This window comes from Pleurodeles waltl, chromosome 12 (assembly GCF_031143425.1).
Source record: "Pleurodeles waltl isolate 20211129_DDA chromosome 12, aPleWal1.hap1.20221129, whole genome shotgun sequence".
NCBI classification, from domain to species: domain Eukaryota; kingdom Metazoa; phylum Chordata; class Amphibia; order Caudata; family Salamandridae; genus Pleurodeles; species Pleurodeles waltl.
The window spans coordinates 654302582-654324944 of NC_090451.1; the positions used below are offsets into that span (position 1 = coordinate 654302582).

At 49.4% G+C, this 22363-nt stretch overlaps 1 protein-coding gene across 2 annotated transcripts in view; it reads right to left on the reverse strand.

Moving 5' to 3' along the window:
* Positions 1-15421: 15421 nt before the first annotated feature.
* Positions 15422-22363, reverse strand: part of LOC138268563 (neuronal acetylcholine receptor subunit alpha-7-like) — a 267021-nt gene continuing 260079 nt past the window's right edge. For both annotated transcript variants that reach the window (XM_069218324.1, XM_069218323.1), the window contains exon 11: positions 15422-17702. In XM_069218324.1, coding sequence (XP_069074425.1) covers positions 17160-17702 — 543 coding nt within the window. In that variant the 3' untranslated portion in view covers positions 15422-17159. The remainder of the gene's footprint in view (positions 17703-22363) is intronic.

Here is a 22363-nt window from a genome sequence, read left to right on the forward strand (position 1 = left end):
TCATCGGGTATCCCCGCTTGTGAACTTCCAGACCAGGTCAGAAGTCTTTTGGCAGTTTTTTGGAGTGTTTTGGCAGTCATTTGGCGCCATTTGGTTGTTTTTTGGCTGTCTGTAAGGAAATGCCTCCTTGACATGGTTACCCCCTAACTTTATGCCTTTGCTGATGCTAAGTTATGATTTGAAACTGTGCTGGGACCCTGCTAACCAGGCCCCGTGTTCTTTCCCAAAACTGTACCTTTGTCTTCACAATTGGCACAACACTGGCACTCAGGTAAGTCCCTTGTAACTAGTACCCCTGGTACCAAGGGCCCTGATGCCAGGGGAGGTCTCTAAGGGATGCAGCATGCCTTATGCCACCCTAGAGACCCCTCACTCAGCACATGCACACTGCTTCACAGCTTGTATGTGCTGGTGGGGAGAAAATGACTAAGTCGACATGGCACTCCACTAAGAGTGCCATGCCAACCTCACACTGCCTGTGGCATAGGTAAGTCACCCCTCTAGTAGGACTTACAGCCCTAAGGCAGGGTGCACTATACCACAGGTGAGGGCATATGTGCATGAGCACTATGACCCTACAGTGCAGGGTAGCCATAAGAGTATATGGTCTGGGAGTTTGTCAAACACAAACGCCACAGTTCCATAATGGCTATACTGAAAACTGTGAAGTTTGGTATTAAACTTCTCAGCACAATAAATGCACACTGATGCCAGTGTACAATCTATTGTAAAATACACCCAGAGAGCATCTTAGAGATGCCCCCTGAATACATGCCCGACTTCTAGTGTAGGCTTACCAGTTCTTGCCAGCCTGCCACACACCAGACATGTTGCTGGCCACATGGGGAGAGTGCCTTTGTCACTATGTGGCCAGGAACAAAGCCTGTACTGGGTGGAGGTGCTTCTCAGCTCCCCCTGTAGGAACTGTAACACCTGGCGGTGAGCCTCAAAGGCGCACCCCTTTTGTTACAGAGCCCCAGGGCATCCCAACTAGTGGAGATGCCTGCTCCTCCGGCCACTGCCCCCACTTTTGGCGGCAAGGCTGGAGGAGATAATGAGAAAAACAAGGAGTCATCACCCACCAGTCAGGACAGCCCCTAAGGTGTCCTGAGCAGGGGCTGACCCCTGCCTTTAGAAATCCTCCATCTTGAGTTAGGAGGATTCTCCCAATAGGATTAGGGATGTGCCCCCCTCTCCACAGGTAGAAGGCACAAAGAGGGTGTAGCCACCCTCAAGGACAGTAGGCATTGGCTACTGCCCTCCCAGACCTAAACACACCCCTAAATTCAGTATTTAGGGGCTCCCCAGATCCCAGGAAATCAGATTCCTGCAACCTGAAGAAAGAAGGACTGCTGACCTACAAGCCTGCAGAGAAGGAGGAAGACGACAACTGCTTTGGCCCGAGCCCTACCGGCCTGTCTCCAACTTCGAAAACCTGCTCCAGCGACGCATCCAACAGGGACCAGTGACCTTGAAGCCTCAGAGGACTGCCCTGCATCTAAAGGACCAAGAAGCTCCCGAGAACAGCAGCCCTGTTCAAGAAACTGCAACTTTCTGCAACAAAGAAGCAACTTTAAAGACCCCACGTTTCCCGCCGGAAGCGTGAGACTTTCCACTCTGCACCCGACGCCCCCGGCTCGACCTGCAGAAAAAACGAACACTACAGGGAGGACACCCCGGCGTCTGCGAGCCCGTGAGTAGCCAGAGTTGACCCCCTGAGCCCCCACAGCGACGCCTGCAGAGGAAATCCAGAGGGTCCCCCTGACCGCGACTGCCTGTGCCAAGGGACCCAATGCCTGGAACCAACACTGCACCCGCAGCCCCCAGGACCTGAAGGAATCGAACACCAGTGCAGGAGTGACCCCCAGGCAACCCTCTGTCTAGCCCAGGTGGTGGCTACCCCGAGGGGCCCCCCCTGTGCCTCCCTGCATCATTGAAGAGACCCCCGGTTCTCCCCATTACTTTCTTTCTAAAACCTGACACCTGTTTGCACTCTGCACCCGCCTGCCCCTGTGCCACTGAGGGTGTACTTTCTGTGCCTGCTTGTGTCCCCCCCGGTGCTCTACAAAACCCCCCTCGTCTGCCCCCCGAGGACTCGGGTACTTACCTGCTGGCAGACTGGAACCGGGGCACCCCTGTTCTCCATTGAAGCCTATGTGTTTTGGGCACCTCTTTGACCACTGCACCTGACCGGCCCTGAGCTGCTGGTGTGGTAACTTTGGGGTTGCCTTGAACCCCCAACAGTGGGCTACCTTGGACCCAAATTTGCGACTTGTAAGTGTTTTACTTACCTGCAAAACTAAACCTCCCCAGGAACTGTTGATTTGTGCACTGTGTCCACTTTTAAAATAGCTTATTGCCATTTCTACAAAGACGGTACATGCTATTGTGATTATTCAAAGTTCCTAGAGTATCTAAGTGGAATACCTTTCATTTTTCTATATAAAAACCTATTGGCCTAGAGTAAGTCTTTCAGTGTGTGTTTCTCATTTATTGCCTGTGTGTGTACAACAGATGCTTAACACTACCCTCTGATAAGCCTACTGCTGGACCACACTACCACAAAATAGAGCATTGCAATTATCTCTTTTTGCCACTATCTTACCTCTAAGGGGAACCCTTGAACTCTGTGCACACTATTTCTTACTTTGAAATAGTATATACAGAGCCAACTTCCTACATTGGTGGATCAGCGGTGGGGTCAAAGACTTTGCATTTGCTGGACTACTCAACCAATACCTGATCACATGACTTAATTCCAAAAATTGTCATTAGAAACTGATTTTTGCAATTGGAACTATTTTTCTAAATTTTTAAAAGTCCTGCTAGGGCCTTGTGTAAGTCCCTGTTAGCATTTCTTTTAGAGTTTAATGTTTTGTAAAAGTTTGGATTAAGTTCTAGAAATAGTTTTAGATTCTTTAAAGGTAATCCCAACTTTTAGAGAAATAGGGGGTTATTCCAACTTTGGAGGAGGTGTTAATCCGTCCCAAAAGTGACGGAAAAGTGACGGATTTACCACCAGCCGTATTATGAGTCCATTATATCCTATGGAACTCGTAATACGGCTGGTGGTATATCCGTCACTTTACCGTCACTTTTGGGACGGATTAACACCTCCTCCAAAGTTGGAATAACCCCCATAATGTCTAGCACAGATGAGATGGTGGTGGAACTGAACCTCACCCGTTACCTGCATCTAAAGATGTCAGAGTTAAGGTCTCTTTGTAAGCTAAAAAAGATAAAAACTGGGTCCAACTCTACCAAAGTACAGCTCCAGGAGCTTTTGGCAGAGTTCAAAAGGGACCACCCCTCTGAGGATAATCCTTCAGATGGGGAAATTAGTGAACAGGAGGATGAATTCCCCCCTCCTGTCCTAAATAGGGAGAACAGGGTCCCTCAAACCATGACTCCTCAAATCCTAGTCAGAAAGACTGGTTCTTCCATAGGGGATTCTAGTAGCTCTGAAAACATTGAGGGCAGCCTCAATGAAGATGACCTCCTGTTAGCCAGGATGGCCAACAGATTGGCTTTGGAGAAGCAGCTCCTAGCCATAGAAAGGGAAAGGAAAGAGATGGGTTTAGCTCCCATCAATGGTGGCGGCAACTTAAATAGGGTCAGAGAGAATAATGAAATGCTAAAAATCCCCAAAGGGATTGTAACAAAATTTGAAGATGGTGATGACATCACCAAGTGGTTCACAGCTTTTGAGAGGGCTTGTGCAACCAGAAAAGTAAACAGATCTCACTTGGGTGCTCTCCTTTGGGAAATGTTCACTGGAAAGTGTAGGGAGAGACTCCTCACACTCTCTGGTAAAGATGCAGAATGGATAAGTTACTTACCTGTAAATCCTAGTTCTCTTCCAGGGGTATCCTCATCAAAGTCATAAACATTGAATATTCCCGCCCTTGTGCGGGGACCCCGGAGCATATATAAAATATATACACATTATACATGTGTAACAAACATTCATGCAGGCTATCATGTTAAAAACAGGCTAAAATGCTTTATTTCTATGAAGTTTTTTTTTTTTTTTTATTAAATACTACAATAGAGCCTAAATAAGTACCCAAGCTCTTAAAACTAGGCTTGGGGAAGTAAGCAGTAGCAAACTCTAGTGAAAAAATAGAGAAAACTGCATTGAAAAACAATAAAGCATTCTTAGCCAATAGGCTGCATGTAGGTTAACACAGGAGAACCATAAAAACTTTGGCACTGTGCCTTTAAGACCCTGAGCACCTCCAGTATCCCACCATGCCTCAGGGGTGAAGGAAAGGTGACAGTTGGTTCACAGTTAGGTCAGTTCTTTTTACGGTGACAATTTGTATAATTGAATCAAAATACTGTCTGTCCTGCACTTCCAGTAGACGTGCGTCCGGGGAGGAGGGTGGGTTGTTTATGACTTTGATGAGGATACCCCTGGAAGAGAACTAGGATTTACAGGTAAGTAACTTATCCTTCTCTTCCAGGGGATCCTCATCAATAGTCATAAACATTGAATAGATTAGCAAGCCCATCCCTAAACCCAGCGGACTGTCCGATAGAAGTGCAGGAATAGACATGTCTTACGCAAATAAATTCCTTAGAGAGGCCTGTCTAAACAATAATGTCTTGTAAAAGTATGGACAGACTTCCATGTAGCAGCCTTACAAATCTCAGATATAGGAACATTGTTAAGGAGAGCAGCAGTAGCCACTTTTCCCCTTGTGGAATGCGCTCTAGGCCGCGCTAGCAATTGTCTATTAGCTAGCTGGTAAGTATTAACAATACAAGAAACTATCCATCTTGATATTGTTCGCTTAGATGCTGCTTCTCCTGTCCTTAAATGACCATAGTTCACAAACAAGCGGTTAGAGTGTCTAATCGATTTTGTCTTGTCCAGATAAAATTTCAGCACTCTTTTCAAGTCTAATGAGTGCAATGCTTTCTCAGCCGGAGTTTCCGGATTGGGAAAGAACGTCGGTAAAGTTATGGTCTGATTAATATGGAATTCTGACACCACCTTCGGAAGGAAAGATGGGTGAGTTCGTAGAACTACTCTATTGTCATGAAAAACCGTGTACGGTTCTTTTGCAGACAAGGCCTGGATCTCACTGACCCTCCTCGCTGAAGTAATGGCCACCAGAAAAGCCGTTTTCCACGTAAGGTGTTGTAAGGAGGCCTTATGGATAGGCTCGAAAGGAGGGCCCATAAGTTTTGCTAGGACTATGTTCAGTTCCCACGGAGGAGAAGGCCTCCGAATTGGCGGAAAAACTTTCTTCAAACCTTCTAAGAAATCCTTGACTACAGGTTTCGTAAAGAAGGATTCCTGAGAAGGTGACTTGCGATAGGCAGTAATAGCAGACAAATGTACCTTAATAGATGATACCTGCAGACCGGATTTCGCTAGGTGAAGCAAATAGGACAGTATGACGTCCTCCTGCGCCCGTATGGGATTATGGCCTTGCTGACAGCACCATATGTAGAATCTCTTCCACTTAAAAGCGTAGGAACGCCGCGTGGAAGGCCGTTTGGACTCTTTCAAGATGTTCATAAACTCCTGCGAGAGTCCTAGGTGCCCATACTGCAGGAATTCAGGAGCCATGCTGTTAAGCTCAGAGAGGGTAGGTTGGGATGCAGAATCCTGCCCTCCATTCTGCTCAGAAGATCCGGTCTGCACGGCAGCCTCCTGTGAGGTTTTTCCGACAGGTTGAGGAGATCCGTGTACCAGAATTGTCGAGGCCATTGTGGCGCTATAAGAATCATTCTGGTCCTGGATCCGTAAAGTTTGCTGATCACTGCCGGAATGAGGGGAATCGGCGGAAAAGCGTAAAGAAATGTCCCTGACCAGTCGATCAACAGGGCATTCCCTCGAGATCCCGGACGGTAGAACCTGGATGCGAAGTCTGGGCATTTCCTGTTTACATCGTCTGCGAAGAGGTCCAGTTGAGGCCGACCCCATTGCGCGAAGATGTATTCTGCGACTTCGTCGTGCAGGACCCAATCGTGAACGTCCTCCAGGTGTCTGCTTAGAAAGTCTGCTTCTACGTTCTGCTGACCTGGCAGGTGAACTGCTGTGATTGACATTCCTCTGGCCAGGAGCCAATGCCATATCGCTTGGGACTCTCGTGAAAGGGGTAGGGATCTCGTTCCCCCTTGTTTGTTCAAGTAATACATCGTGGTTGTATTGTCCGTCTGTATCAATAGAGTTTTCCCCTGAATTAGCGGTGTGAAAGACTTGAGAGCCAGATGGACCGCTCTGAGTTCTAGCAGATTGATGTGGTACTGCTTCTCCTTGTCTGACCACAGACCCTGCGCTTGAAAAGGACCCAGATGAGCCCCCCATCCTTGAAGAGACGCATCCGTTACCAGAGTGTCGGATGGAAGTACCTGGTGAAACGGAGCGCCCACTGACAGGTGAGGTCTGTGCATCCACCATCTCAATGACTGAAGTGCTACCTCCGGTAGCCGCATTGTGTCTTCCCAGCGACCTGTTCTTTGGCTCCAATTGGCCTCCAATGCCTCTTGGAGGGGTCTCATGTGGAGTCTGGCATTTGGGACAATAAAGATGCACGATGCCATGGAGCCCAGTAGTGATGTCACCTGACGTGCCGTAGGTGCGCTGGCTCTCAACAGGTCCTGGCACTTCTTGTTTATTGAGGACAGTCGTTCCTCCGAAGGATACACTTTTTGTAGTTCTGTGTTTATGATAGCTCCTAGGTAGTGAAGACTCTGCGTTGGAGTCAAGGTTGACTTCTGGTAATTGACCTGAAGACCTAGAGCTTCGCAAACTCCTAGTACAATGTCCCGATGGCTTCTCGCCTGCTCCGGAGAAGAAGCCTTTAGTAGCCAGTCGTCTAGGTATGGATATATGTATATCCTTTGTCTTCGTAGATGTGCCGCCACCACTGCCATACATTTCGAGAAAACTCTTGGAGCAGATTTCAGGCCAAAGGGTAGAACCCTGAACTGGTAATGCTGTAACGCTACTCGAAAGCGCAGGAATTTTCGATGCTTTGGAGCTATTGGGATGTGGAAATACGCATCCTGCAGGTCGATGGAGCACATCCAGTCTCCCTGATGCAGTTGAGGGAAAATTTGGTGAAGCGCTAGCATTCTGAACTTCTGCTTTCTTATGTATTTGTTCAGCAGTCTTAGATCCAGGATTGGCCTGAAAACGCCCTCTTGACCCTTCTTTGCTACTAGAAAGTAACGGGAGTAGACCCCCTTTCCTCTGTGGGCAGGTGGAACCCTTTCTATGGCATTCTTTCTTAGGAGGGCGAGAGCCTCCTTGCGGAGCAAGGTGAGATGAGACGGATTGTGTTTGGTTGGTGGCAAGTGTGGTGGAGGCTGTTTGAAAAGAAGAGAATAGCCATGTTCGACAATATTGAGCACCCATTTGTCTCTTGTGATAGAGTGCCACTCGTGAAGATGAGCAATAATACTTCCCCCCACCGGAGTGGTGTACAGTGTCGAGGGAAGCGAGACTTCATTGCTTAGTGGGTGCTTTTGGAGTGGACTGTTGAGGTCTGCTTGACCCTCGCTCCCTTGTGTTTCTTCGCTGAAACAGAGGGCGTCCCTGTCGTTGCTGAGACCTTTGCGACCAATGAGGGGTTTGAACCCTCTGTTGGAAAGGGCGTCTATCGTACGGTCTGTACCTCCGCCTGAAATCTTTCCTTCTTTCGAGGCCTACCGCCTTCATGGTATCCACCTCGGTCTTCATGCGGGCCATCTCTTCGTCTGCATGGGCACCGAATAGAGAATTCCCGGCAAATGGGAGATTCAGGATACGTTGTTGTGCCTCCTGTTTCAAGCCAGTGAGCCTTAGCCAGGAAGATCTCCTCGCACAGATACCATGTGCGTACCCATGAGCCGCCAAATCCGCCCCATCCGCCGCCGCGCTGATAACTTGGTTAGATACCAGGCATCCTTCCTGTAGAATCTCTTGGAAATCTTGCCTGTCTTCTCTGGGCAGTTTTTCTGTAAATCTACTGAGGGAATCCCACAGAGAACGATCGTACCTGCCCAGGAGCGCAGACGCACTAGAGACCTTCATTGCTGAAGCCGCTGTCCCGCACATCTTTCTTCCCAGAGAGTCTAAATGCCTGCTCTCTTTATCCGGGGGTACCGTGGATGAAGATGCCACCGAGTGGGTCTTTCGGGCGGCAGCTATGATCACTGAGTCTGGTGGCGGATCCTTCCTAAGGAATAAAGGGTCTTGCTCTGGAGCCTTGTACTTTTTAAGAATCCGAGCCGGGGCAGACTTAAGCGAGGCTGGGGCCAGAAAAGTGTCTATGGTTGGCTGCAACAAACCAGGCACTAGAGGCAGCAACTTTTTCGACGCTGATCTCTGTTGTAGCGTCTCAAAGAAGATTGATGAGGAGGTAGACTGTTCTGGAACCTCTATATTGAGTTTCTGCGCTCCTCTTTGCAACACCTCATTGAAAGTGGTTATGTCATCCACTGGTGAGACTCTAGCAGGTGGTGAATCTGTAAGAGTAGGTGAGTAACGCCCGACAGAAGAACCTGATGAAGACCAAGAGGGTGATCTTCTTGAGCGCGACCTGGATCTCCGTTGAGAGCGAGATCTGCTGCGGGAAGCTGTAGCCGAGCGCCTAAGCCTCGCGGTCGGCTGTCGAGGAGCTGAACGAGCCCGTTCTGCCCCGGCTGTCGGCGATGGCGTTCTTGGCGGGGAGGCAGTGGGTGAATACATTCGCGAATATTGCGAATCTGGGGAGGCCGCTGGTCTGTTGAGGCTCTCCAGCCATCTCGGAGATAGGTTGATGGGCGAGACATGCCCAGGAGATGCTCTTGACCGAGAAGAGTCGCTCGGTATGGAGACCACTGGAGACGGAGCCTTGTCTGGCGAGGGGCGATGTTCTGCTCCCTGTTGGACAGGTAAAACCTGCGTCGACGTCGATGGCTGTTTCGACGTCGAAGGACGCCCAGTCGGTTGGTCCTGCCTCGACGTTGAGTGCCTCGACGTTGAGTGCCTTGACGTCGAACGGCGTTCCTTGGACCTCGACCTGCTCGCCGTCGTGTGCCTCGACGTGGAGCGATGGGAGGTTGACGGCGGATGTTTCTCGTGCCGTCGTGGAGATCTCGACGTCGTGTGTCCTGACGTCGGGGGGCGCACAGCCTTTGGCGGCGACCGGGCATGCCGGCGATGGCTCGACGTCGATCGGCGGGCTGCCGTCGACGGAGACCTGCCCCTGCTCTGATGTTCCCTCGACGCCGTTCCCTTCGACGTCGGGTGTGTCGCCGTCGACGGCGATCTATGCCGATGGGACGGTGGTAGCGACGACGTCGACGGTGAACAAACAGGTATTTTCCTACCTGTCGACGTCGACCGGGCCATTCTCTCCTGAGAATGGCCTTCTGGATGCCTGGGGAGTGAGGACGACGATGTTCTTTTCCTCTCCTGAAGCCCATGAAGTCGGATCTTCTCTCTGTCTTTCAGAGTCCTCCTAGACATGTTCTTACAGTACTTACAAGTGTCAGGGCAGTGACTCTGAGGCAGGCACACTATGCACAGAGAGTGGGGATCTGACTGGGCCTTCTTCTTCCCACAAGCAGGGCATTTGACAAAAAGAGAAGGCATTTTTCTGTCAGAAAAAACCTTCCTAGCTCAGACAAAGATGTTACTTGTCGAGTGAAAAGTAAAAAAATGCTTTTTTAAAGAATTTTTCTGAGGAAAACTCAGAAAACTGAGAGCTCAATGCTCCAGGATCCTCTCAGAAGATGCCGGAAAAAAGAACTGACCTAACTGTGAACCAACTGTCACCTTTCCTTCACCCCTGAGGCATGGTGGGATACTGGAGGTGCTCAGGGTCTTAAAGGCACAGTGCCAAAGTTTTTATGATTCTCCTGTGTTAACCTACATGCAGCCTATTGGCTAAGAATGCTTTATTGTTTTTCAATGCAGTTTTCTCTATTTTTTCACTAGAGTTTGCTACTGCTTACTTCCCCAAGCCTAGTTTTAAGAGCTTGGGTACTTATTTAGGCTCTATTGTAGTATTTAATAAAATAAAATAAAAAAAACTTCATAGAAATAAAGCATTTTAGCCTGTTTTTAACATGATAGCCTGCATGACTGTTTGTTACACATGTATAATGTGTATATATTTTATATATGCTCCGGGGTCCCCGCACAAGGGCGGGAATATTCAATGTTTATGACTTTGATGAGGATCCCCTGGAAGAGAACCTATGACCTCATGAAGGCTACCCTGTTTGAGGGCTTTGGATTCTCCACTGAGGAGTACAGGATTAGGTTCAGGGGGGCTCAAAAATACTCGAGCCAGACCTGGGTTAATTTTGTAGACTACTCAGTGAAAACACTGGATGGTTGGGTAACTGGAAATGAAGTGCATGACTATGTTGGGCTTTATAATTTGTTTATGAAAGAACACATTTTAAGGAACTGCTTCAATGAAAAGTTGCATCAATATCTGGTAGACCTAGGTCCAATTTCTCCCCAAGAATTGGGAAAGAAGGCAGACCACTGGGTCAAGACTAGGGTAACCAAAACTTCCACTGGGGGTGACCAAAAGAAAGGGGTTACAAAGCCTCCCCAGGAGAAAGTGGGTGACACTACAAACAAAGAAAGAGAGTCCTCTGTAGGCCCCCAAAAACCAGACCAGGTGGGTACCAGGGCAAGAACTGGGATGCCACTAAGGCATGGTGCCAAAACTGTAGACAGACAGGGCACCACACCAAGGACACTTCTTGTCCCAAAAGCAAACCCCATAGCAAAGTTCCAGAGGTAACCAATGTAGCCATTGGGGATGACTCCCCAGATGAGGAGGTCTTCATAGCCTTCAACTGGAAAAAGGGCCCAAGAGGTGAGTTGGAGATTCCAGAGGGAAGTAGACACTTCCACCACCTACTGGTGAATGGAATCCCAGCCACTGCCCTGAGAGAAACTTGTGCCAGTCACACTATTGTGCATGACAGGCTGATGTTCTCAAACCAGTACATCCCAGGTGAGACTGCCAGAGTAAGAGTTAGCCCAGACAGGGTCAGTGATAGGCCTGTGGCTTTTGTGCCTATAGAAGTGGTTGGGACTTTTAGCTAGAGAAGGGTGGTAGTCAGAACAGACCTCCCCCTTGATTGTCTCCTTGGAAATGACTACCCAGAGGTTACTCAGAGCCTAAGAGGGGAACTGGTTCAGTACCAGCCCTCTCCCAAGGATTCTGGAGGTGCTACCTCTGCAGTAACTGCAAGTAGGCCGCAGAAGAAAAAGAAAAGAAAACAGAGTAGGAAAGGGGGGTAACCTTCAGCCAAGGTTCCAGCAAGCCAAGGAGATTCTGCTCCAGTAAGGGAGAAATCCAAAAGTGGCACTGGTAAAGTCCAACCTGACCCACAAGAAGCCCTGACTAGTCAGGCAACTGTTAAACCTGAGTGGGTGGCTCCTCAGTTAACAGAAGAAAGAGTGGAAGAAGGGTGTTTACTACAAGATGTAGTAACCCCCCACTCCAACACAGCAGACAGACACCCTGAACCCAAAGAAGCCTGTAACTTAGCTTCTTCCCTTGTAGGTGAAGAGCTAAAGGTGTGGTTCTGGGCACTGACAGCTGTCAGTGGCCCCTGCTGGGTGTTAGCCTTTATGGCTGCACTATCCTTCGGCATGGTGGTCTGACCCCTTGCCAAATAGCAAGTTAGGCCCCCTGACCCTGTTGGTCATGGTGGGGTTACTCCGGCTATGGGTAACCTCTTTGGGTAAGCTAGGGGTGACCCTGGCTAAAATGAGATTAGCAGAGGTGTATACCTCTAAACCCAAAATACAGAAAATGGGTGAAGACATTAAAAAGTCAGACAAGAGGCAATTCAGACTAGGTCCTATCACTGTGGAAGTGGGTAGTTCCCCAGAGGGAATGACCTGAACAGGAGGATGTAAGGCAGAGTAGGCCCTGCAACAAACCAGCCTATTTTCCCTACTCTTCCTCGCCTGACAGACTAGGAAGACTCTCCCAGCTTTGGCTGAGTCTCCTGGCCTGTGGGCTTGGGGGGGGGGAGGGATGTGGGGGGCTTGTGTAAGGAAATGGCTCCCTGTTGCACTTACCCCCCACTTTATTCCTGATACTGATGCTGACTTGACTGGGAAGTGTGCAGGGACCCTTCTAACCAGGCCCCAGCACCAGTGTTCTTTCACCTAAAATGTACCATTGTTTCCACAACTGGCACGCCCCTGGCACACAGATAAGTCCCTTGTAAAAGGTACCAGTGGTACCAAGAGCCCTGTGACCAGGGAAGGTCCCTAAAGGCTGCAGCATATGTTGTGCCACCCTAAGGGACCCATCACCTAACACATGCACCCTGCCATTGTAGATGGTGTGTGTTGGTGGGGAGAAAAAGGCAAAGTCGACATGGCATCCCCTTCAGGATAACATGTCCACAAAATACTGCCTGTGGCATAGGTAAGTCACCCCTCTAGCAGGCCTTACAGCCCTAAGGCAGAGTGCACTATACCACAGGTGAGGGTATAGCTGCATGAGCATTATGCCCCTACAGTGTCTGTCTATTCTTAGAGATTGTAAGTACAGTGTGGCCATATTAAGTATATGGTCTGGGAGTTTGGCAAAAACGAGCTCCACAGCTCCATAATGGCTACACGGAATACTGGGATGTTTGGAATCGAACTTCTCAGAATAATAAACCCACACTGATACCAGCGTTGGATTTATTAAAAAATGCACACAGAGGGCATCTTAGAGATGCCCCTTGTATTTTACCCAATCTTTCAGTGCAGGACTGACTGGTCTGTGCCAGCCTGCTGCAGACAGACGAGTTTCTGACTCCCTGGGGTGAGAGCCTTTGTGCTCTCTGAGGACAGAAACAAAGCCTGCACTGGGTGGAGGTGCTTAACACCTCCACCCTGCAGGAACTGTAACACCTAGCAGTGAGCCGCAAAGGCTCAGGCTTCGTGTTACAATGCCCTAGGGCGCTCCAGCTAGTGAAGATGCCCACCCCCTGGACACAGCCCCCAATTTTGGCAGCAAGTCCAGGGGAGATAATGAGAAAAACAAGGAGGAGTCACCCACCAGTCAGGACAGCCCCTAAGATGTCCTGAGCTGAGGTGACCCCTGCCTTTAGAAATCCTCCATCTTGATTCTGGAGGATTCCCTGTAAGGAAATGGCTCCTTGGCATGGTTATCCCCTGACTTTTTGCCTTTGCTGATGCCAAGTCATGATTTGAAAGTGTGCTGGGACCCTGCTAACCAGGCCCCAGCATCAGGGTTCTTTCCCTAAACTGTACCTTTGTCTCCACAATTGGCACAACCCTGGCACCCAGGTAAGTCCCTTGCTGACCACATGGGGAGAGTGCCTTTGTCACTCTATGGCAAGGAACAAAGCCTGTACTGGGTGGAGGTGCTTCTCACCTCCCCTGCAGGAACTGTAACACCTGGCGATGATCCTCAAAGGCTCACCCCCTTTGTTACAGCGCCACAGTGCATCCCAGCTAGTGGAGATGCCCGCCCCTCTGGCCACTGCCCCCACTTTTGGCGGCAAGGCTGGAGGAGATAATGAGGAAAACAAGGAGGAGTCAACCCCCAGTCAGGACAGCCCCTAAGGTTCCCTGAGCTCAGGTGACCCCTGCCTTTAGAAATCCTCCATCTTGAGTTTGGAGGATTCCCCCAATAGGAACAGGGATGTGCCCCCCTCCCCTCAGGGAGGAGGCACAAAGAGGGTATAGCCACCCTCCAGGACAGTAGCCATTGGCTACTGCCCCCAGACCTAAACACCCCCCTAAATTTTGTATTTAGGGACGACCCTGAGCCCAGGAAATCAGATTCCTGCAACCTACAACAAGAAGTAGGACTGCTGACCTGTAAGCCCCGAGGAGACGACAACTGACTTGGCCCCAGCCCTACCGGCCTGTCTCCAGACTCTAACAACCTGCACTGCGATGCATTCAACAGGGACCAGCAACCTCTGAGGACTCAGAGGACTGCCCTGAACCCGAAGGACCAAGAAACTCCTGAGAACAGCGGCACTGGTCAAAAACTGCCACAACTTTGCAACAAAGAAACAACTTTTAAAGAACTCTCTCTTCCTGCCGGAAGCGTGAAACTTCACACTCTGCACCCAATGCCCCCGGCTCGAGTTCAGGTGAACCAACCCCGCAGAGAAGACTCCCAGGCGACTACAATGAGGTGGGTACCCTGAGTCGACCCCCCTGCACCTCCACAGCGACACCTGCAGAGAGGATCCAGAGGCTCCCCCTGACCGCGACTGCCAGTTTACAAGGAACCTGACGCCTGGACCAAGCACTAAACGACAGCCCCCAGGACAGAGATGAACCACCTTCCAGTGCAGGAGCAACCATCAGGCAGCCCTCTTCCTAGCCCAGCCGGTGGCTGGCCTGAGAAGCCCCCCTGTGCCTTGCCTGCATCGCCTAAGTGACCCCTGGGTCCCTCCATTGCTTTCAATAGCAAAACCCGATGCCTACTTTGTCCACTGCACCCGGCCGCTCCTGTGCCACGGAGGGTGTGTTTTGTGGGCTTGTGTGTGTGTCCCCCCAGTGCTTTACAAAACCCCCCCTGGTCTGCTCCCCGAGGACGCAGGTACTTACCTGCTAGCAGACTGGAACCGGAGCACCCCTGTTCTTCATAGGTGCCTATGTGTTTTGGGCCCTCCTTTGACCTCTGCACCTGACTGGCCCTGTGTTGCTGGTGCTGTGGCTTTGCCTTGAACCTCCAATGGTGGGCTGCCTATGCCCAGGAGACTGACTGTGTAAGTGCTTTACTTACCTGAGAAACCTAACCAAACTTATCTCCCCCAGGAACTGTTGATTTTTGCAGTGTCCACTTTTAAAATAGCGTATTGCCATTTTAATCTAAACTGTGTGTACTAATGTTTGAAATCAAAGTTCCATACTTACCTGTGTAAAGTACCTTGCATTTTATGTACTTACCTCAAATCTTGAATCTTGTGGTTCTAAAATACATTAAGAAAATATATTTTTCTATATAAAAACTATTGGCCTGGAGTTAAGTCTTTGAATGTGTGTTTGTCATTTATTGCCTGTGTGTGTACAACAAATGCTTAACACTACCCTCTGATAAGCGTACTGCTCGACCACACTACCATAAAATAGAGCATTAGAATTAACTAATTTTGTCACTATCAACCTCTAAGGGGAACTCTTGGACTCTGTGCACACTACCTCTCACTTTGAGATAGTATGTACAGTGACAACTTCCTACATATAGTTTAATAGATTGTGCTATTGCTCTACCTATAACACAAATAATGGCCAGTTGCAAGGGTCACATGACAAGTGGCTTGTCTCTTTGTACACTCTCAACATCATTGTGAGGGGTGGGTGGTTAATTATATTTTCTAAGTTTGTATGAATTAACTTTCACTTTTAATAAATGCAACTACATGCAGTTATACAATCTTCAGTACCAACGACAAATAATTGTTAAAGAAACCAAAATTGAATTTGCCAGCCTTTATTATATTTTTACATGCCTTTTCCTGTGTAATTCACATACCAAATACTTTGACTGCTAAGTGTACATTTGTACCTTAGGGACCAAGCTCCATCCATCCCTAGCAGTGTAAACAACAGGTGTTTGTTTTACCCACTCTCGGTATTCAGATTACTTATTGGAGGATAGATGGCTAGAGTCAACCCTGCTAGGATTCAAACTTGTGACTGGCTGAACATTTCTTTGATCCAGCAGAAGACTTACTACATCTCCCACAACTCAAAGATAGTCTCAACACACAAACAACCCCCAGATCACACCCATATGGGACCAAACTAGGGCCATAGTTATCACTAGTGCAGTAGTGCTGGTGCAAGAGAGTTTGGGGCCACTTCACCCTAGTTCTGCCTGTCTTTTACAACCCAACCAGATCATGAGGGGTCATTTGGCTTGCTTATATTAGAATCCATACCAGTGCTTAACTTGTTGAAGTGGTTTCAGGTAATGAGCAGTAGCACTTTGACACAATCCCAGGTTTACTATTCTTAGTAAATCTGGGAATACGCCAGAATCCATGCGTGGATACGTTTGAATGCCCAAACTCCACCCATGGAACACCTTTCCAACGCAGAGTGACCCTATGCAGCAACTTGTGTAGCCTTGCATTCTTCTAGACTTACTAAGCCAGACAGAGCCACACAAAGTGGCTCTGCCTAGCATAGTAAGTCTCATTTAATAGCTTGTGTTGCTCTGTGTGACGCAAGGGCAACACAAGCCCTTCGTAAATCTGGGACCAACTGTCATCAATGTTTGCCAGGATGCTTGTGTGATGTTGACGGTTAAAAAAACCTAAACTTCATTTATAATTCACTGAGGAACATGTTTGCCCTCCTAGTGGCACTGCAAACAAACACAATACCTGATACAGCTAATACTATTCAAAAGGCTGAAATGTCAAAAAGACAAAATGTATCTTTTGCTGGTAATTACGTCATCAGAAATGTTCTGCCACATGCTGAGTTTTCCATTCCTTCTGACAGCTGTGCATAATTGGTATAAAAGGCAAGAAAAGCAACATTCTGATGGCTCATGAGTAAAAGAAATAATACAGTTCTTCACAGTCCTAGTCAGAGAGCCCCCTGAAGGTGACATTTTATTTATACAACTTCACAGAGCAGCTCTGCGCTGCTGCACAGCATCTGACCTGTACTATGTGATGTCACAGAGCTGCAATGTGACATCACAGTACTACTTTATCATGCCACATAACTGCTTAGTATTTTAGGACATCCTTCGGTATATGGAGAAAAAGTCAAATACTTAGTTAAGCTTGGGAAGGGGAGCTGTTTGGCACTGCCACTGCACAATATGATCCATGCTACAAGTACAAATGGTAGCGCTAGAAACAAATGAGAATGCCTTGTTGTAAGCAAACCACAAGTTCTCATAATAGCGGTTTGAAACAACTGGCTCAAACTGCTTTTGGACTTCCACAAGGAGGGGCACGAAAGGCCCGGTGCAATGTAGCACTCTAAAATGTCCACCCACAACACTGTCCAGGATTCTGAGTGGCAGTACTGACACTGGGCAGCCATCAGGTGGAAGTTGTGCAGGTGACAAGGCTTCTTTCCTCTTCCTTTGTCCTTGCTGGCTTTTGCATTAAGCGACACAAAGACCAGCCACATGGACCAGTCTCGTCAATCCGACTGGCTTTCCTTGAACCCGAGGTAGGGTGGCTTATCCCTAGATGTAGTCTTTGGATACAGCTTCCACGAAGTTGGGTGCTGACATAAGGATGGAAATAGTGCAGATGATGTTGAAGATGGTAAAAGCCACCAGACACATGCGGTCAATGACTGTGGCGGCAAATTTCCACTCATTGCAGGCCGACTCGTCTGCATCCTGGCTACGGAAACGATCTGCCAGGTACTGCACCTCCTCTAGGATCTTCTCCAGTTGGGGATCACCCGGCTCTGAACTGTGCCCGCTGGGCGGCACCCCGTTGGAGTGCAGGGAAAGAGAAGCAGGGAAGTCAGGTTGCTTGTGCAAAAGGTCTGAGGTCTTGCCAGTGGTATGGTGCAGCTCTTCTAGGCCTCGGAATCCAATGTATAGTAGGTTTCCATTGGCACTGTTGGGACCACTGCCATGCCGGTCAGGAGTGGTGTGTTCGCTGTCAGAGCTGCAACTCAGAAGGCTTGGGGTACACTGGGGCCTTGGCTCAGCTTCCTCCCCAGGCTTCTTCATCCTCAGGAACCAGGCACACCATTTCAGAACAAAGATCTGCACCTAGGGAAAGCAAAGACACAGAGGGACATAAAGCAGAGCTTTTCATGAGATCCTATTTACCCTGTCAACACCAAAAGGCTGAGAACAAGGGTTTAAGACTAGCGGACCTGAGGGAGAGCTACAGGACATGCAGAAATGGATGTTCTTAAACATTGTTATATGTTAATGCTTTCCTGCTGCAACAATATTAAATTTATAATATATGTACAGGTTACTTACCTTTGGTAACAATATATCTGGTAGAAACATATTCTAGTTGCAGATTCCTTACCATAGAATTTTCCCCCAGGCGTCAGACTGGATCCAGAGATTTTTTCTTCGAGCAGTACCCTTGCGCGTCAGTAGTTGGCGTCGGTTGACTCCGCAGGCGTCGTAGGCATCGTGGTCACACTGATGACGTCCGGAGCAGTACATAGACGCCGCCCTCACGCAGTGACGTCAGTTTCTTTTAACGACTTTCCACGCCAGAGCGCAGAGCCACTAAGAACACTGATATTGGTGCGCCAGAGGTAAGGACCTCAAAGGTGGAATCCCTGTCCATAGAAATCAGTTCACAAGCAGGGAGGATGGGTTGGCGGTAAGGAATCTGCAACTAAAATATGTCTCTACCAGATATATCGTTACCGAAGGTAAGTAACTTGTACATCTGATAGAGACTTCTAGTTGCAGATTCCTTACCTTAGAATAGATACCCAAGCAATGCCATCCTCGGTGGTGGGCTGCGAACTAAGATCATACTAGAAAGTCCTGCAGGACCGAACGACCAAAGTAGCTGTCCCGTCGGACCTGGCTGTCCAGACAGTAATGCTTAGCAAACGTGTGCAGAGACGCCCACATAGCTGCCTGACACATATCAAGGACAGGAACTTCTCGTGCTAACGCAGTGGATGCAGCAGTGGCCCTGGGAGAATGAGCCCGCAAACCTTCAGGAGGTTGCTTTTTCGCCAAAGTGTAGCACATTTTGATGCAAAGAATTACCCATTGAGAGATAGTACGTTTCTGCACCCCCTTCCGTTTCTTCGCACCCACATAGCCAACAAAGAGTTGATCGTCCACCCGGAAGTCTTTAGTACGATTGAGATAGAACGCCAATGCTCTTTTTGGATCCAGACGGTGGCGTCTCTCCTCCTCATGGGAAGGATGTGGGGGTGCGTAGAAGGTAGGCAGAGTGATGGACTGGCCTACATGAAACGGTGTAACCACCTTAGGAAGGAATGAAGCCCTAGTGCATAACACCACCTTGTCGGAGTGAACAGATAAGTATGGAGGCTTTGAAGAAAGGGCCTGAAGCTCACCCTGCAAGCAGAGGTGATGGCGATGAGAAAGACAGTTTTGAATGTGAGGAGCTGTAAGGGACAATTATGCATAGGCTCAAAGGGAGTACACATCAAGAAAGTAAGCATAAGATTAAGGTCCCACTGAGGCATGATGAAGGGAGTGGGAGGAAATAAGTGGTTGAGCCCCTTTAAGAATCTACTCACAAGAGGAGATTTAAAGAGTGAGGGCTGATCAGGAAGCCTAAGAAAGGCGGAAATGGAAGACAGATACCCTTTAAGGGTGCCCAATGCAGAGCCGTGCTGGGCTAAGGAAAGAATGAACAGAAGAACCTCTGAAAGAGGGGCAGATAAGGGTGGGGGGGGGGGGGGGGGGGGGGGGTGTCAACAGATTTGTTGGTGCACCATGCCACAAATTTATTCCAACAACAGGCGTATACAGTTTTAGTCGAAGGACGCCTGGCTGCCAAGATAACATTGCAGACTTCGGGTGGAAGGGCAAATGCCGTCAACTGTTGCCGCTCAATCTCCACGCATGAAGGCAGAGGTTGGACAGGTTCGGGTGAAGGACCGTCCCCTGCTGCTGCGACAGAAGATCCGCCCGAAGAGGCAGTCTGGGTAGGTGAAGACTGAGACCCCTAACCTGCGCAGGGTAAACTGAAAGTGCTCGTGACCTACCACGAATCGTAGGTAACGTCTGTGGGCAGGCAAGATGGGGATGTGAAAATAAGCGTCCTGCAAGTCCAATGCTACCATCCAGTCTTCTGGGTCTAAGGCAGACAGAACCTGAGCCAGGGAGAGCATTTTGAAATTCTCCTTCTTGAGGAAGTAGTTCAGGTCCCGAAGATCTAGGATAGGGTGCAAGCCTTTGTCCTTCTTTGGTTTCAGAAAGTAGTGGGAATAACAACCACAACCTATTTCTGGCACAGGGACCCTTTCTATAGCTCCCTTGGCTAAGAGAGCTTCGACTTCCTGGCGGAGAAGCACCAAATGATCCTCCGAAAGGGGATGGAAGGATGGTGGCATATGTGGTGGTGCAGATTTGAAAGGGAGGGAGTAGCCCTTGGGAATGATTTGCAAAACCCACCCGTCCATGGTGATATGTTCCCAGTGCGGCAGGTGATGGCGGATTCTGCCACCTACTGGGCAGGAGTGAGGGGACGGACTAGGAAGGTTTGGAGGCTGCTGCGGGGGCGGAGGTGGACTGGACAGACCTCTGGTTCCCTGACCCACGACCACGTGGGATTCCGTGCCCCCAGCCATGCATAGGCAATCCAGCGTGCATGGCCCCGTGGCTAGGTTGAGGACGCGACAGGGTGCCCCTTCCATGGCCATGAAAGGGACGAAAAGCGGACTGTGGGGGGCGTGTGGCGGCAGAAAGGCAAAGGGACCGAGCCGTAGCCCTGGACTCCTTGAACCTCTGTAGGAAGTTGGCTCTGTATGTACTATTTCAAAGTAAGAAATAGCATGCGCAGAGTCCAAGAGTTCCCCTTAGAGGTAAGATAGTGGCAGAAAGAGATAATTCTAATGCTCTATTTTGTGGTAGTGTGGTCCAGCAGTAGGCTTACCAGAGGGTAGTGTTAGGCATTTGTTGTACATACACACAGGCAATAAATGAGTCACACACACTCAGACAATTCCAGGCCAATAGGTTTTTGTATAGAAAAATATATTTTCTTCGTTTATTTTAAGAACCACAGGTTCAAGATTTACAATCAATACTTGAAATTAAAGGTATTTCACTCAGGTAGCATAGGAACTTTGAATCAACAAAATAACATGTACAGTTTTGGCAAAAATGGCAATAAGCTATTTTAAAATTGGACACTGCAAAATTCAACAGTTCCTGGGGGAGGTAAGTATTTGTTAGTTTTTCAGGTAAGTAAAGCACTTACAGGGTTCAAAGTTGTGTCCAAGGTAGCCCACCGTTGGGGGTTCAGAGCAACCCCAAAGTTACCACACCAGCAGCTCAGGGCCGGTCAGGTGCAGAGGTCAAAGTGGTGCCCAAAATGCATAGGCTTCAATGGAGATAGGGGTGCCCCGGTTCCAGTCTGCCAGCAGGTAAGTACCCGCGACTTCGGAGGGCAGACCAGGGGGGTTTTGTAGGGAACCGGGGTGGGACACAAGTCAGCACAAAAAGTACACCCTCAGCGGCACAGGTGCAGAGTGCAAACAGGCGTCGGGTTTGCAATAGGTTTCAATGGGAGACCCAGGGGTCTCTTCAGCGATGCAGGCAGGCAAGGGGGGGGGGAGCTCCTCGGGGTAGCCACCACCTGGGCTAGGAAGAGGGCCACCTCGGGGTTGATCCTTCAGGTCCTGGGGGCTGCAGGTGCAGTGGGTTTACCAGGCGTCGAGTTCTTTGAAGCAGGCAGTCGCGGTCAGGGGGACCCTCTGGATTCCCTCTGCAGGTGTCGCTCAGGGGGGTCAACTCTGGCTACTCACGGGCTCGCAGTCGCCGGGGAGTCCTCCCTGTAGTGTTGGTTTTCCGCAGGTCGAGCCGGGGGCGTCGGGTGCAGAGTGGAAAGTCTCACGCTTCCGGCAGGAAAAGTGTGGTCTTTAAAAGTTTTTTCTTTGTTGCAAGTTTCAGTCTTTGTGGAACAGGGACACTGTCCTCGGGAGTTTCTTGGTCCTTTTAGATGCAGGGTAGTCCTCTGAGGCTTCAGAGGTTGCTGGACCATGGGGGACGTGTCGCTGTTGCAGTTTTTCTTGAAGTGGGGAGACAGGCCGGTAGGGCTAGGGCCAAAGCAGTTGGTGTCTCCGTCTTCTCTGCAGGGCTTCAGGTCAGCAGTCCTTCTTCGTCTTCAGGTTGCAGGAATCTATCTTGCTTGGTTCTGGGGGCCCCTAAATACTCAATTTAAGGGTGTGTTTAGGTCTGGGAGGTTAGTAGCCAATGGCTACTAGCCCTGAGGGTGGCTACACCCTCTTTGTGCCTCCTCCCTGAGGGGAGGGGGGCACATCCCTAATCCTATTGGGGGAATCCTCCATCTGCAAGATGGAGGATTTCTAAAAGTCAGAGTCACCTCAGCTCAGGACACCTTAGGGGTTGTCCTGACTGGCCAGTGACGACTCCTTGTTTTTCTCATTATCTCCTCCGGCCTTGCTGCCAAAAGTGGGGCTGTGGCCGAAGGGGGCGGCATGTCCACTAGCTGGGATGCCCTGTGGCGCTGTAACAAAGGGGGTGAGCCTTTGAGGCTCACCGCCAGGTGTTACAGTTCCTGCAGGGGGAAGTGAGAAGCACCTCCACCCAGTACAGGCTTTGTTACTAACCAGAGTGACAAAGGCACTCTCCCCATGTGGCCAGCAACATGTCTGGTGTGTGGCAGGCTGGCAAAACTAGTCAGCCCACACTGGAAGTCGGGTATGTTTTCAGGGGGCATCTCTAAGATG